General features: G+C 33.2%; 1 protein-coding gene and 1 long non-coding RNA gene across 2 annotated transcripts; one reads left to right on the plus strand and one right to left on the minus strand.

Annotated features, from left to right (window-relative positions):
* Positions 1–1,597: 1,597 nt before the first annotated feature.
* On the plus strand, positions 1,598–5,883 carry LOC146953978 (uncharacterized). The gene is made up of 2 exons (XR_015011584.1): positions 1,598–2,521; positions 4,427–5,883. It is a non-coding gene; the product is annotated as an uncharacterized LOC146953978 (long non-coding RNA).
* A 978-nt stretch (positions 5,884–6,861) lies between these two features.
* Positions 6,862–9,409, minus strand: LOC146953979 (heat shock cognate 70 kDa protein-like). The gene is made up of 2 exons (XM_085713134.1): positions 8,955–9,409; positions 6,862–8,705 (listed from the first exon to the last, which is right to left on the minus strand). The coding sequence occupies exons 1-2, from the start codon at positions 9,160–9,162 to the stop codon at positions 7,078–7,080; spliced, it is 1,836 nt and encodes a 611-aa protein (XP_085569260.1). The 5' UTR covers positions 9,163–9,409; the 3' UTR covers positions 6,862–7,077.
* Positions 9,410–16,418: the final 7,009 nt, after the last annotated feature.

Raw genomic sequence — 16,418 nt, forward strand, 5'->3', positions numbered from 1 at the left:
CTCCTCCCAAAATTGCAACATTCGTCAAAAATCTCTCTCAAATTTAAAACTTATGTGCAAATATTCCCTCAAATTTAAACTTATGTGTATATCCCGTTGAACAATTCATGAAAAGGGTCTCCACCAACTGATCCAACAAGTAAGTTAGTGAATCCTTGTTTGTTTGAAGAAGGCAAACAAAGAGAGAATTTACGTGGAAGCTTGTTTCTCAATGTGTTGGTAGTGAAAGGTTTGATCTTGCAAGAACAATAATTCCTTTCGTGTTTTTTGGTAAGCCATTAATTGATGAATCACTGTCACTTAATGATGGAAGTCTACCTCTCTGAATGCAACAAGAAAGCAAGCCAGAAACTTTTTGTTGTGAAATGAAAATCAAATCTTCATCAAGGTTACCACTTACCACCAAAAATGAATTTGATTAATGAGTTGGATGCAGTAGCAAATTAGTCGTGCCATATTCCTATTTTTAAAATTTCTTAAATGTCGAGGTTTTTGACGATTGTTACAATTTCGAGAAAGTTTTTACCTATGTATTTACTCATAAATAAACTCTTATTTTTGTCTTGAATTGTACAAAATTATAAGGAATCAACTTGATTGATGTTATACTAATAATTCAAGTTTGTGAACCCACTTGGGTTGGTCTGGAGGTATTGGCTTGAGATATGGGAGTGTGCTCCTCCTCGAGGTCTCAGATTCGATTCTCTCTAGTATCAATTTAGGTGGGCTAATTTAGCTAATTTAGCTTCTTCAAAAAAATAATTCGAAGTTTGTGTCATATTCATGGGAACGTGATCGGATTGTAGGCCCACGAAATTTGATGCCTGGCCCCTCTTTCATTTTCTGAGGCGCGAGGAATCATGTTGTTCTGACTATATGAATTAGATATTTTTCCTATCTTCAATGTGCATAGCCTCCCATGGTTTGAGACCACAGACTCACACACAACTAGTGGATTTATAATGATTTTTCTTAATTCTTAATCAGCTGCTTCAACAAGTTTCATATAGATCAAAGTATTTCAATTGATGACTGCTAATTTAGTTTAACCAAAATAAGGTGATAAAAAATGCATTAAACATTTTATTTATCTGAACAAAAAATGTAAATACAATTTTTACGTACACTAAACAATTTGACATGCATCAGTACAATTGATTTTTAAACTAATAGTTAAATGAGTTTTTTTTTTTAGAAAAAATTATTTCATATTATTTAAAATTACAACAACTAAATATCATTTTCTTGTAAAAAAAAACAACTAAATATCATTTTAAGATCTATTGTACATGTCAAATTTAAGTGTACCACAAAAACTCTTAAATGTAAGGGGTAATGATACTTGGACACCTTATAACAAAGTTAAAAAAGCTAATAGATAATTATAGATTTAGACAAAAATATATAATTCATGTTTGAAGAGAGAGTTATGTGTATTTGTCAAAAAAAAAAAAAGTTGTGTGTATTTATTTTCTAAAGGAAGTGAGAGTAATTTACTAACCAATGATAGTATGCCACACAATATCAATGACAATATGTACCAACGTGGCATTCGTATATTGGTAGTAATCAGCCACCTCATGTCCACGTAAGACATAAGCACATGAATTTCCCTTAAGCTGAGTAAGAAGAAGTACCATTCTCCAATTCACACAATTCTGATATTAGGTCAGTCATTTCTACCATGACCATTGTCATCAGTTTTGCCTTTCCTCCATTCCTCAAGGTCCTTAAGATGGGGGGTTATCATCCTCCTGATACCATAATCTTGACTACACTTTTCAAAGGTCTTTGTCTTAACGGTGATATTCATAAAACACTTCACTTAAAAGTGATGTTGGCAGTTCACCTTCAATTTTGTTAACACTCAAATCTAACCTGAAATGGTGTCCAACCATTAAATCAAAGAGGAAGATTGATTGGAGATCAAATTGATGGGTTTTGGTCTTATTGAAGACATATCTGTGTCAATGAAAAAGTAGGTGCTTTAAATCCGTTGCATTTTGCACAAGTCTCTTCAAGGTGGTTTTTCTCGTTAATTGGAATTGTGTGGAATCAGGTGGTTTAAAGGGAGTAACGCTTAATAATACCATGATTAATGGATTATGTAAGATTGAAATGGTGGATGAAGTTATGAATTTGAGGAAGAAATGTATTCCAAAAATATGATTCCTGATGCCGAGAAATTCATCAGAGAGCCCAGTTGTAGAGAAGAGGGCGTTGATCTCTCACACTAAATGATACATCAGTTTCTACAAGGAGCTGATGATGATTCTATGCAAAATCTGAGCCAGATCAACAACTCCTTTGAGAAAACTTTGGGCCTTATCCATCAGCTTTACCACCTTACCGTCTCCACCTTGATCGTTGTCTTTCAAATGCCACTGCATTTTTTATAGGTCTTTGTCTTAACGGTGATTATCAGAATACCCTGCACTTTCATGATGACTGGCAAAGCGATTCCATCTCTGTCAGCTATGGTCTGGTACGAATCAAACAAAAGATCGTCAAAGTTGATGTGGTAACGCACATCGCTGTCGGTGATAGTCTATGCAAAGATAAATTTGTAAATCATCTGTGAGATGAATTAGTTTTTATTATTTACTATTATGTTCAACTTGATATTGTAACTATAAAAGTGGTTGATTTTTAAGTCTAGTAACAATTTTTTGTCCATTGTATTGTTGATGTTTCATCAACTTTTAAGAGATTTTATCATGCAATGACCATTTTTAGTGTTTCAAATAACAAACCATATTGAAATTGGCCTTATTGTCTGGACTCTAGAATACTTTACCTCTTATAGGTGACTTAATTGTTGTTATGAAATTTTTATTTACTGTTTACATCCAAGGGGTTGTTTCAAATGGTATGCTATAATTAAGTTTGCAACTTATGTGCTGCTTAAGCTAGACATAAGATATAAAACCAAAGCCATATGAATACTTGAACGGATTGGTAGAGAAGTCATCTTCACCAGCAACTGTCTTCTTGTGATCCAAACAATATTGAATCTATCTTGACAAACTGGTTGGTGATGAGAGAATTGGACAAGTAAAGGAGTGTTATTGAGATCAATAATTTGATTAAGCTAGCCTAATGAATCAGGAAATGCTTTTGAGTTGGTTTCTCCTTTAGGTCTAGAGTTTTATGCTGTGAAGAAAGTTACTGAACAAATAAAGTTGGACAGGGGCATCTCTTGTTCACATGTTCATTAGATTTGCATTGCCGGAAGAACTATAGTCTTTGAAACTTGTACTATAGTTCTTTGGTTTAGCAATTGAATATGTAGGTGTGACTAACTTCTCAAAACTTGCTTTTTGAATTTGTTCAGGAAAGCGATTTTTCTTGTGTAATTGTATAAATCAAGAAGCAAAGTCATTGGATCTTCTAATTAGATTCTTCTCACTTCTATCATTCTTTACATGGGATTCATCATTAGAATTGTTCCATAGCTTATAATCTATGATTCTAGCGGCTTTCGTTATTTCATATCCATCATCTAAAATGGATTTCAGGATTCAGGTCCACATATGACTCTATGATTCTATCTGCATTCCTTGTTTCATAGTCTACTATACATGCAAGTGTTTTTTTTTATTTCAAAGGTTGTCTCAGTGGCCACATATAGGGAACTATAGTACGGGTCGTAGTTTTGTTAAATGGTGGCAATGTCGTGGTGGATTTTTGGACAATCACCATAGGCAATTTGTGAGGGAATGTGTTATACCTCTCATTAAGGAACACTATAGGCGGAGAGGCGGAAAACTAACTTCGGTTAGTTTGTGACAGTTGTATTTCATAAGTCAGATAGTTGCAGTTGTGTTTATATTAATTAATTAAGTTTGTCAGTTATGTTATGTATGTGTAAGAATAAATAAGAAAAGGCAAGGCATGGTTGGTTATAGAGTTATTAAGTGGTTATTTGGGTGGGAGGGAACCAAGCTCTTGAAACTTGGTAGAAACAGGGAACTTGTACTTACTATTCTGTGTATGTATATTCTCTCTCTGATTGAGAGCAACTCTCCAGAGAATATTCAATAAAATTCAGCTGTTGTTCACTTGGTGGAGGGAACCAAGCTCTTGAAACTTGGTAGAAACAGGGAACTTGTACTTACTATTCTGTGTATGTATATTCTCTCTCTGATTGAGAGCAACTCTCCAGAGAATATTCAATAAAATTCAGCTGTTGTTCACTTGGTACTAGTTTCTATCGGAATCTTGAATAAACTTGGTACTAGTTTCTATCAGAATTTCTATATAAGCTATAAGTTGTTTCATAAGATATCCTTGAGAGCTTATGTCATACGCTGTTTCTGTTAGATTGCTCAAATAGTCTCAAAAGCAGCTAAGCTCAAGTAACTCAATTCAAAAAGAGGTTTGGTTCAGATTTTTTGTTAAATGAGTTTTTGTTCATTTGTGGCAGGTGACTGATGTTGTTTTCTTGGGTTCTGGGAAAAAACTAGTTTGTTCATCCAAAGACAAGTTTTTGAGAAAGATGGATATTGATATCCAGCATTGTATGCAAATTGTTGGGGGGCATCATAATGAAATTTGGACATTGGATGTTGATCCTGGTGAGAGGTTTCTTGTTACTGGTTCTGCAGACAAGGAGCTTCGTTTTTATTCAATTAAGCAAGATTCTGTGGATGGAGAGTCTGTAAATGATGGTGGAGATTCTTCCGTTTCTAACAAATGGGATGTTTTGACGCATTTTGGTTAGATTCAGCGGCTAAGTAAAGATAGATTGCCACGGTCCAGTTTAATGAATCTGGTAATCTGCTAGCTTGTCATGTTGCGGGAAAGATGGTAGAAATATTTCGTGTATTGGATGATACCGATGCAAAGCGTAAAGACAAACATAGGGTTAACCATAAAAAGAGAATAAGCATGGCAAAGAGGCTACAGAAGGAACTGTAAATGGAGATGGGAATAATGAGAACAAAGGAGATAATTCCATTGTGAATTGGACCCTTAGAAACAAGTAAAGTCACGGTTATTGTGCTTTATGTTTTTAAACTGTTGCAAACTATTAGAGCTAGCAAAAAGATATGCTTCATTTCGTTTTGTCCAACGACTGCAAAGAATTCACTAGCAACTCCAACTTTAGCATTGTCCTTAAACAATAATCTCTGTCATGGCGGTGCCATAGGCCACAATGCCATGTTTATATTGAGGACTTACAGGGGAGGATCCCAGGGAAAAGAGTGAGTTTTCTTTTTGGTATTTTTCTGCTTATTTGGTCTCATTGGTGAAAGAAAGATGGGAAGTTTGCTTCTATCGACAGATTTTGGATACTGGGTCAGGTTTATTGATTTGAAATGTTTTAAGTGGAGGATGTAAAGGTTTTGTCTTCGAGATGGCGGTTGAATCCATCCAACACTCCAGCTTGTATGTTCTACGAATGGCATTGGAATCCAAAGGAGTCTTTATTGCGTTAGTGTTTAGGCTGCTGTTTGTGTTGGGAGGCTGAGGCTGAGGTATGCGGCGTCGGCATTTCAGAGGCTGTCAGTCCGCATATAGCAACATCAGCTTTGTTTTTCTGCAGCAGGGAGCTTCGGCTGGCCTGTTACTGCCTTAGCTGCGGGTTGTTTTTGGGGTCTAGAGGGGTTAAATTGTGTGGAGTTTTCCGGTATGTCAGAGACTGTTGTATTTTGTTTTTCTGCCCCCGAGTTTGCTGTGCGTCTTGTACACGCTCGTTTTTAATAAATTTAGCTGATTCCGAAAAAAAGGAAATAAGTTTGCTAAATGGTATCTATAGGGGAAGTATTCACTGATCCGGTGCATACTATTTTTTCCTGAAAAAGTTGCATATTTTGTTTGTATGTTTAATTAAGTTACCTCTAGAGATATGATTTATGAAACATGAGTGATTTGTTTAAATTCCTCTACGCTATAACCACTATTCAACAACATTGCTTAACACACCGGGTTTTTTGTGTTCTTGTATTGCTTTGTCACATCATGAGTTGGAAAACTGTTTTCAGTGGTGATTAAAAAGTAAAAATGTTCTTGTGCAGGTTGAAGAAGTACACAAGTAAGAAAGCATGACCCTGTGGAAATGTGATAACCAGTTTCAATGTAGCAGACTCATGTTGTCAAGTCCCTTTCCCGTTTGCGGAATTTGACCAACTTAAGTGAAAAGAGATTTTGTTGATCCGAACAATGCAGTCGTAGAATCAGACATTAAGAAACTCAGAAGAAACTTGTATTTAACTTGAAAACGTCTCTTCCGGAGTTTTTTTTCCCTTCCCTTCTATTAAAAAAATGTTCCTTGTATCAATACTATCTATTCATTTATTTATTTTTTTGAATTGGACGCATGGCAGAATTTTACCACGTATTTTCTCTGATCTTTCAATCTTGCTATTCATTTTATTCAATCTTTATACAGCTCTATTGTATATACATGAACAAAAATGATCAACATAGGTATATAGATCAAGCTTTATAGATCAAGACCAATCCTGTTACATAGTACTGTATTCAAAAGTTCATGGATGATAGAGTTGGTATGTAATTATGATACGAAGAGTTGATATATATATATATATATATATATATATATATATATATATATATATATATATATATATATATATATATATTCTATTAATGAAATCTTAATTTATATCTAAAGAACAAGATTAGTAAGAACAAAATTATAGATTAATACTAGTCATAGGCTCAACAACATTTGTAGTTTAATCATAATTTATAACAATGCTTTGAGTTCTTGGGTTCAACATCTCTCAATAGCTCTCATTGGAAGAACCTCAAGCCACTAGTGTAAATCCTCTTACAGTTTTACCCATTATACTTCTGTAAATTTTGGGAGACAAGGTGCAAAGAAAGCTCAAATAAACCAAAAAAGATTATTAACTAAAGCACAAGAGCCTGATAGGGATCTTGATTTGGAAGCAATGTCTCAAATATGCTACTAAAACTAGAAAACAAGACAGAAAACACAAACAATTTAAGTAACATGTTCCATGCAGATTTCATCATAAACATCAATACTTTTAGATAATGATAATCAATCTAAATGTTTGTTATGCTGAACAAAGAAGAATAAAACTAGTCAGTCTTGACTACAAGCTTTTCGAACATGCTCTCGAGCTCCTTCAGATGACCCTCAAGAACATCTACTTCATTGTGCTGGTTATTCTTCGTATCAAGCAAATTTGTAGCCACTGTAATTGCACCATTGATCTTTGTAACTTCTTTAGAAGAGAGTTTTGATTTGACATCCTTATTCTTCAGAGCATTCCTCAACTTGTAAACACATTCATCTAATGCATTCATTACCTTCGCCTTCCTTAGGAATTTCTCATCTTCAGCGCGATATTCCTCAGCTTCTTGAATCATTTTTTTAATTTCATATGCTGATAATCTTTCTTTGTCATTGGTTATTGTGATCTCCTTTGTATTGCCAGTGGATGTCACAGAAACAGTAAGGATACCATTTTCATCGATAGCAAAGCATCCTTCAACGGTCTGGTCACGGGGACCCGGAATGCAAGAAAGAGTAAACATACCAAGCAAATTATTGTCACTAGCTCTTGCTCTCTCACCCTCATAAACCTTAATTGCCACAGAGGCTTGGTTATCCACAACTTTTCTATAAAATTTTGTTTTCTTGACAGGAATGCTAGTGTTCCTATTAATCACAACATCCATGATATCTCCTTTAAGTGAGACACCAAGAGACAAAGGTGCAACATCTTGTAACACCAAGTTTGGAACATTTTTAAAACCTTCACTCAACAAAGCCGCCTGGACAGCTGCACCATAAGCAACAGCCTCATCAGGGTTGATGCTCATACACAATTCCTTTCCCTTGAAAAAATCCTTCAATAGTTGTTGCACTTTCGGAATCCTAGAAGACCCACCAACAATGACAATATCATTTACACTACTCTCATTCATCTTAGCATCATCAAGACAACTCTTAACTATCTTCATACAATCCTTAAAATAATCCATGTTGATTTCTTCAAACTTGGAACGAGTAACCGATGAAAAGAAGTCAATACCGTTAAATAAACAATCTACCTCAATGGTAGTTACAGTAGTAAAAGAGAGTACCCTTTTTGCCCTTTCGCACGCAGTTCTCAATCTTCTCAAGGCTCTTGGGTTCCCAGTAATATCCACTTTGTTCTTCCTCTTGAATTCCTGCACAAAGTATTTGACCATGCTGTTATCAAAGTCCTCTCCTCCAAGGTGAGTGTTTCCGCCTGTGGCCTTAACTTGGAAGACCTTGTCCTTAATTGTTAGGATAGACACATCAAAAGTGCCACCACCAAGATCAAAGACAAAAATATTTCTTTCTCCAACACAGTTAATCCTCTTGTCAAGGCCATATGCAATAGCTGCAGCTGTTGGTTCATTGATTACCCGTATAACATTAAGGCCAGCAATGGCACCTGCATCTATAGTGGCTTTTCGTTGAGAATCATTGAAATAAGCAGGGACGGTAACAACTGCATTGTTTACAGGAGACTCTAAAAATTTCTCTGCAACCTCTCGCATCTTTGTGAGAATCATAGATGATATTTCCTCGGCACAAAAGCGCTTTTCTTGACCCTTGTATTTAACAATAATCATGGGTTTGTCATTCACACCAATGACCTTGAATGGCCACAACTTTATATCATTTTGAACAACAGAATCACTGAACTTCCTACCGATTAACCTCTTAGCATCTGAAAAAATAACATAAATACTTATTTCTTGTCACACATTTTGTCCAGCTAAATAAAATAGATAGCAATCCTATATATAATAACCAAGGTTTTGTCCCCGTGAGCTTAGGGGACATTACATAATATATGCAGGGGTCAGGATTCGAAACGCGAACACCTCACAATGTATAAAAAATTGCTGCACAACTGTAATCTGCTGTTTAAAACCGTGAAAACAATATTGAATGCATAAAGAGAGTAGAAATTTACCAAAGACAGTGTTGTCGGGGTCGGAGGCAGCTTGACTCTTAGCAGCATCACCAATCAACCTTCGATCACTAGTGAAAGAAACAAAAGAAGGTGTAATTCTGTTTCCTTGGTCATTGTGGATAATCTCGACTCTATTCTGTTCATCAAGCCATACAGCAACACAAGAATATGTTGTTCCAAGGTCTATTCCAATAGCATTTTTTGCCATGATCTTTCAAGTAAACAAAAAGAAACTGAAAGAGAAAAAAAACTCAAGTCAAAAGATTAGGAAGAAGCAGAACCTTTAGGTTTTGATCAAAGCATAAATATGTAGGATACCAAATTTTGAAACAATGTATTTCTGTTTTTGAAAACTAAAATTCTAGTGATTGTTTGGAAATTTGAAGGCACACATACCTGATACCTGTAGCGATTATGCAAGAACAATACTTGAGCGTGACGGTAAGTGTGTATCTGAAACTTGCGTTGGAAATATTAGGTCAAATACTTAATGTTTTGACACCTTAGTATATATATTTACTGTTTTTTTTAACAGAAAATCCTTTTTAGACAGAGAGAGAAACTAACTCTCAAAAGATTGATATGATTTTGTAACAAAAAAATCATTTTATGTTGTGGTATTTAAACAAACTAAATTATTTTTTATAAAATGATTTTATTATGATAAACAAAAACAAAATATTTATGCTTTTGATTTTTTTTATAGAATCGTAAATTATTGCATGCCAAAATATAATCTGTAACAAATAGGGCATACGACATTTGAATGTTAAAGAGCATTGTATATGTAACAAAACTTGGCGTTGTTTATATAATGTTGGTTTTCTTAGTAGTGTTTGTTTGTAATCCTCAGACTCGGTGTGTTGGACTGTATGGCTAGAAATGGTTGTGAGTGCTTGCTTGTGTTTGTCAGGGAGTTTTTGGATAGTGAATTTGTAAACTGTGTTGGAGGTCGAGTTCTTTTGCTATAGTTAAAGTTTGGATTTGATGCTCTTATGTTCACACATTATAATTTTTGCAATTTGATTTCACATATATACGTAGGTTCGCTGAATTGTGCACGTGTTGTGGTGATAGTTAGCTCTTAATTTAGACTTGTTTATTTGATTTTGACACCCAGTAGGGGTTGTACTATATTACCAATTTGTGTTGATTGCTTTTTGTTTTCACTAGGTTATGATGCTTGTCATCTTAGGGCCCGTTTATTATGGATTAAAATAAAAGTGATTTTGACATAAAATAATTTAGAGATGGGCCCGTTTATTATGGATTAAAATAAAAGTGATTTTGACATAAAATAATTTAGAGATTTTATGAAAAATTAGAATCTAATAATTTAGAGATTTTATGAAAAATTAGAATCTATTTTGCGTTTGTTTACCGTGATAAAAAATATTTTTTTTAAGCAAATAATTTAGTTTGTTTGGATACAACTATATAAAAGTGATTTTTTGTTACAAAATTAGTTCAATCTTTTAAACCATATTTTCTCTCTCCTCTAAAAAAATCTATTTTTTTAGAAGGTGCTCTTAACCGCTTCTCATTTGAAGCTATTTTTAGATTTTTTTTAGATTCTATTTTTTTTAAAAAGCTGTAACAAACGAGTGCAACATTCTTAAAAGTGTTTATTTTGTTAAAAAAGTGATTTTTTTCTTCTTAAAAAAGCTATAACAAACGGGTTCTTAGTCTTTTGTGTAACACCCTCCTTGTTATTTAATTATTTTTCTTGAGATAGAGTCGAATTATATAATTTATTTAATTATGTGATATGTTGATATTTTATTGCGTGGCTTTATTTTATTATTTATTAGAATATATTTAGTGGAAGAATATATAGTGGGATAATATAATTAGTGGAAACGTCAAAAAAAAATATAATTAGTGGGAGAATATATTTAGTGCGAGAATATATTTAGTGGAGAAATATAATTATTAGAATAAGCAGATTTGGGGGCTGAAATAGAAAGAGGAGAGTTATTGGGCCTAATCAGATTTAAGAAGAGTAAGTAGTAATATAAATAGAGGAGAGATTAGGTTGAAAGATGAACATATGCAAAAACAAGGATTTGGAGAAAACAAGGTTTAGAGAGAAGAGAAGAGAAGAGAAGAGTCAGAGAAGGACTGTAGACCTTGCTGCTAATCAATCTAAGGTAAGGGTGAGACGATCTTTCAGTAATATTAAGTTTGTGATTCTGAAATTGCATCTAACATGTTGTAGGTTTAGTTGTGAGAATTTGGGAATTAAGGTTAGAAGTTTTAAATTGTTGATTAGATGATGGAAACCTGTTGAATTGATGTAGGAAAACAGTGTTCAGACCTTAGAACTTTCTTAGTACAATGATTAGAACCAGTTTTTGGGTTAGGTTGATGAAAATTGAGATTTTGAGAAAAAGTGATTTTAAGTGTTTTGGGGGAATAAGTGATTCTGGGATAAGCTGTTTTGGAGATTTGAAAATATGATTTTTCAGTAAAATATGATAGGATTTGTCGAATAGAACGCGTAGGCGAAAACGGAATTGGAATCAGGGTAACGGTTAGGTTTTTACGGACGAAACGGTAAAATCGGGGAAAAACCAGGACTGCACAGAGCTGCAGCGCAGGTCACTGGCTACTGCCTGCCCACGCCTGGGTGCAGCTTGTCAGCGCCTGAGCGCATCAAGGCAGCCCCTCATGGGTGACTGCTTTGTTGTGCCTTCGTTTGCGTGCTGTCAGGATTTCGATTTTTGCGTTTTTTTTGTCTTTTCACACATTTCTGTTTTGAATTGGCCTTAGGTGTAAACATGAAAGTTTTAGATAATTGTGTTAGCTTTCTAATGGTCTTGGTTTGGCTCAAAAATGATTTTAAGATTTTGATTTATGATGAAAATAATCCAAGTGGGTCTTAGTAAAACTTTATGAAAATTCGGCATAACTATTTTCAAGTTAAACCAAAACTTATGGATTGTCTCCAAACTTCAAAGCTTGTGTACTATGAGTTCAATTAAGGTGTTTAAGAGTATTTAACCTATGCTGTGATGAGTCTAACTAGTGGTAGGCTGCCTTGAATTGTTGCCTTGCGAACCTTTCGCGCGTGTAGTCATGAGACGACCTTGGGGGTAGGAATGAAAGTTATTGATGATGTTAGAAGTTGTCCAGAAGACCTGAATTAAGATGATTAATATTAATAGTAATATGATGTTGTTAAATATGCACCTTAAGTATTACTTATGATGATCATGTTGATGCGATTCATTCTTTAATGATTATATGATGTATAAGAGCTATTATTTGCTGCATATGTTGTTGTTTTGCTGTTGTTGACCATTAATGTCATAAAGTTGTAAATGTCGGTCTAAGTTGTAAAGTTGTAAGATGTCGTCCAAATTATTGGAGTCATATAAGATGTTCATGATGTTCAAGATGTTTAAGATGTAAGATGTTGAGTCCATGCATACTCATTCAAAGTTGAGGGCTTGATGCCCTGGAGCTTTTGCTCAAATATGTTGGGGGTTTGATGCCCTGGAGCCTTTTTACGCTCAAATATGTTGGGGGCTTGATGCCCTGATTGGTACCACATGCATTTGCATTGTCAAGATGATTTAAGATGTTAAGAGTTTCATAGTCGAGTTCAAGTTTCATAGTCGAGTCAAAGTCGTCAAGTTGTTAAAGATTAATTTATGAAGTTGATGTTGATGATTGATTATGAAGTTGATGTCGATGATTAATATGAAGTTGTTTATGATGATGATATGATGTTACATGATTATTATTATGATATGTTGATGATGTTTATGTTGTTAAATGTAATTGATGAATTATATGCTTAATATTGTTGTTTGTGAAATCTCACCCCTTCTGCTTGAAAATGTTGCTCTTCGTATGGGTAACTTGCAGGTAACAAAGACTAGTTGCGGTCGTGAGTGGACTCCTCATAAGTGTGTGTCTTAGGTGCTCTGATACGTAACGGGATGAGAATTTTGTCATTGTTTTCTGTTCCTTACGTATTACCTTATGAATTTTCCAAGAGCTATTGTTGAACCAAGATATTATGAGATTTTATGTTGAGGCTCTTGTGCCAAAGATTATGTTTAAGTTGTTGAAACTATTCCGCTGCGAAGTTTAAAATAATTACGTTGTTGGATTATGAAGGATAAATATTTATTTATTCAGTTTATGATTTTAAGAAAAGAATGTGACATTCCGTTATGATTGAGAAACTCTGATTTTTATTATGAAATTTTTATGTTGGAAAAACTGGTGTTACATTTTCTACCATTCCTTTTTATTTAATCTATTTAAAGTGTTGCAGATCTATCTACACCTCATTTACTTAAAAAATATATATTGATATAAATTATGCATAACACGGTCTATATCTTTAGTTATATAGTTTGAACAACATCGAGAAAATACACTTGTCTTTTTTTATATTTTCTCTAATAAACACTTGTATTTTCTCAAAACAAACTTGTTTGTATAAAAAAATGATTAAAGAAATAACATTTTATAGGATTCAAATTAAAAAATAAATAATATAGGATTCAAATTAAGAAATAAATAATTTTAGAAAAAATTAAAACATATTTAAGCTTTAAGCTTAGTTAATCAATCTACTCAAAGCCACACTTAATACTAACCCACAGTCGTTCTCGTGAGTTTAGCTCAGTTGTGACAATGTATAAAATATGTAAGGTCGGGGTTCAAACCCGGCCACTGCCAAAAAAAATAGTACTCCCTCCGTCCCGGAATAACTGACCCATTTTCTAAAAAAAAGTGTCCCAAAATAACTGACTCATTTCAATTTTCAATACAACTTTCATCATTCCCAATACAATATAACACTAAATAATACTACTTTTATCATTCCCAATATAATATATTCCACTTTCCCCTTCATTTATACACTTTTCTTAATCTGTGTGAAAAACCAAAGTAGGTCAATTATACCGGGACGGAGGGAGTAACCCACAGTCTTTCGTGTTGTAAATCTCAAAGCGTACCACACAATCACGCCTTTTTCCAAAGCCTTATCTTCTTCTTTCTTTCGTCAACTTCAATCTCAAGGCCCTTCTCTCACTCACATAAACTCACAACTTTGATAATGGGTGCCGTTTAATTTGGGAAAGCAAACTTCTTTCCCATCATGGGAAAGTAAGTTTTAACCATTAGATTCAATGAAGAATACACTTTTATCATACTCCCTCAATACTAGATTTCTCACTTTCTCTCTCTACCTCCTCCTCTCTCCTTTCTCTCTCCGTACAAGACCATCATAACCACCACCACCATCATGTTTAACACCTAGATCTCTCCTTTCTATCTCCTTTAGCCGGAACTGCAACAAACCCTTTTGTTTATTATACTACTGGTGCTAGTTTCAATGCTCATGGTGATAATGGAAGGAAGTATATTCTTCCTGCTTTGTATGATCCTTCTGCATTATCTTGCTCAACCCTTGTTTGAAGAACATTGCAATTGAAATAACTTAGTTACTCTTCCACTGTTGTTGTACAAATAAGAAATTACGTAGGATTAATTCATTTATTATTTTTATAATTTTTTGATTATGCGGATTTTGTAATGATAAACAAGCAAATGTACTTTTGTTTGATTTTTTTTTTTGTTATAAATATATTGGTATTTTTAGTAGATTATTAACTTTGGTTTCAAATTTGATTTTAATTTCAATTTCAATCTATGTTTGTTTGTGGAAAAGACACAAAGGTAGGGGAGAAGGGCGGTGGTGGAAGATGATATGGGAAAAATTTGATGTTGAGAGACCATGATAAAATTGTGTACCCTATTTAATCTAATGGTTAAAAACTAACTTTTCCATGATGGGGAAAAACTAGCCTTTCCCAAATTAAACGGCACCTTGATAATGATCTTTCTATTCAATCATTCAACTGCTTGTTAAAAATGAGTAATATCCTGAATTTTTTTTTTCCGACCCTATTGCCAAAAAAAATGAAACATTTGACCCCCTTTCAAAATAAAATACCAAAATGACCCACTTTGGGAAAAAAAAATTTGTTTTGTCGTTTTCCCCATTACCGCCGTTTCATTTGGCGGTAATGGGCTGCTTTTTCTGCGCGCGTCAGAGCCATCACTTCTTTGTCTTTTTTTTTAAATTTTTTTATTCATTACCGCCATTTGGTTTGGCCGTAATGGTTTTTTTTTTCCGTTTTTCCTCTTTTTTGGCATAATATATTTTTTGTAAAATTAAATACAAATAATAATAAATAAATATTAATGATAATGATAAATAAATATTAATTTAAAAACATTAATTATTTTATTTATATGTTAGATATTTTGTATATATATTTGAATGTCAAGCTTAATATTTCTCATGAGATCTTCCTTCATTCTTGTTCCAGAATATAGGGAATTTTTTTGGAAGTTCAATTCTAAATTTGTGTCTGCTGTTTGTTTTCTTTGTTTCTTTTGCAGTTAAACATTTTCGTTTATAATTAGATGAGCCTGTTTGTGTCTAAAGGCTCTTGAGTTACTCATCTGCAATTGAGAACTTAAAGTCTGCCACATTGATATGAAAAATGGTTGAATCAAGACCTATGTAGCACCGACCCTTCTTATTAAAGAGGTGTTTGGAGTCTGGCGCGAAAAGACACATGTGGAATTTATCTATTTTCTCCGACTATTATAGATGTTTCAAAGTTGGTCCATATAAAAAATTTCACAATTTGGTTTGTACCTTTATAGGGATAGAGGCTAAAAAATTTATAAGAACTAAAAGTAAAAGCTTAGTATTTTATAAAGACTAAAAAGATATCGAATGAAATATAATTTTGGTCCCCTAGTTTAAGAGTGTAATATACATATTAACTTAAAAGTTAATATGTGTATGACCTATATATAAATGGGATTCATAGTTTTGGTGTTTCTTTTTTTTTTTTTTTTTTTATCCTTCATTTAAACTATTTAATTTACTATTTTATTATTTTTATAATATTGTTTATATTATAAATTAAAAAATCGTTATCTTGTTGAATCTTATTTATTTTAATCTTATTTGTCAAAAATGTTCGATCATAGTATATACCAAAATTGATGTCTTTTTTTTCTATATAATTAAACGCAGCAAAAAATATATATAAACGTTAGTGCCCAACTTTTCTCTAGTTCAAAAAAATAACAAGATCTCAACCATTGGTAAGAATAAGTAATCGTTAATAAACCATTAAATTGATCCTAAAGTATTATTGTATTTCCAATTTAGTCTAAAAGATATATAAAAGAGTAAGATTTAATATGTTTTACATGAATACAAAATTTTGTTTTTCATCTCCATAAAAAATCATATCTATTAATCCTCCAAAACATTTTCATATACACAAATCATCCTTATTTTAGATCAATATTGCTTCACATTTTAAATCTTTGACCGATGCAAACGTGTTTAAAACATTATAAAAAATCAAATCCAAAAAAATAGTGAAATAAAAGACGAAATGATGATTTTTT

Source organism: Medicago sativa, chromosome 1 (assembly GCF_051527215.1).
Source record: "Medicago sativa cultivar Bolivia chromosome 1, Bolivia_mono, whole genome shotgun sequence".
In the NCBI taxonomy this organism is placed as follows: Eukaryota; Viridiplantae; Streptophyta; class Magnoliopsida; order Fabales; family Fabaceae; genus Medicago; species Medicago sativa.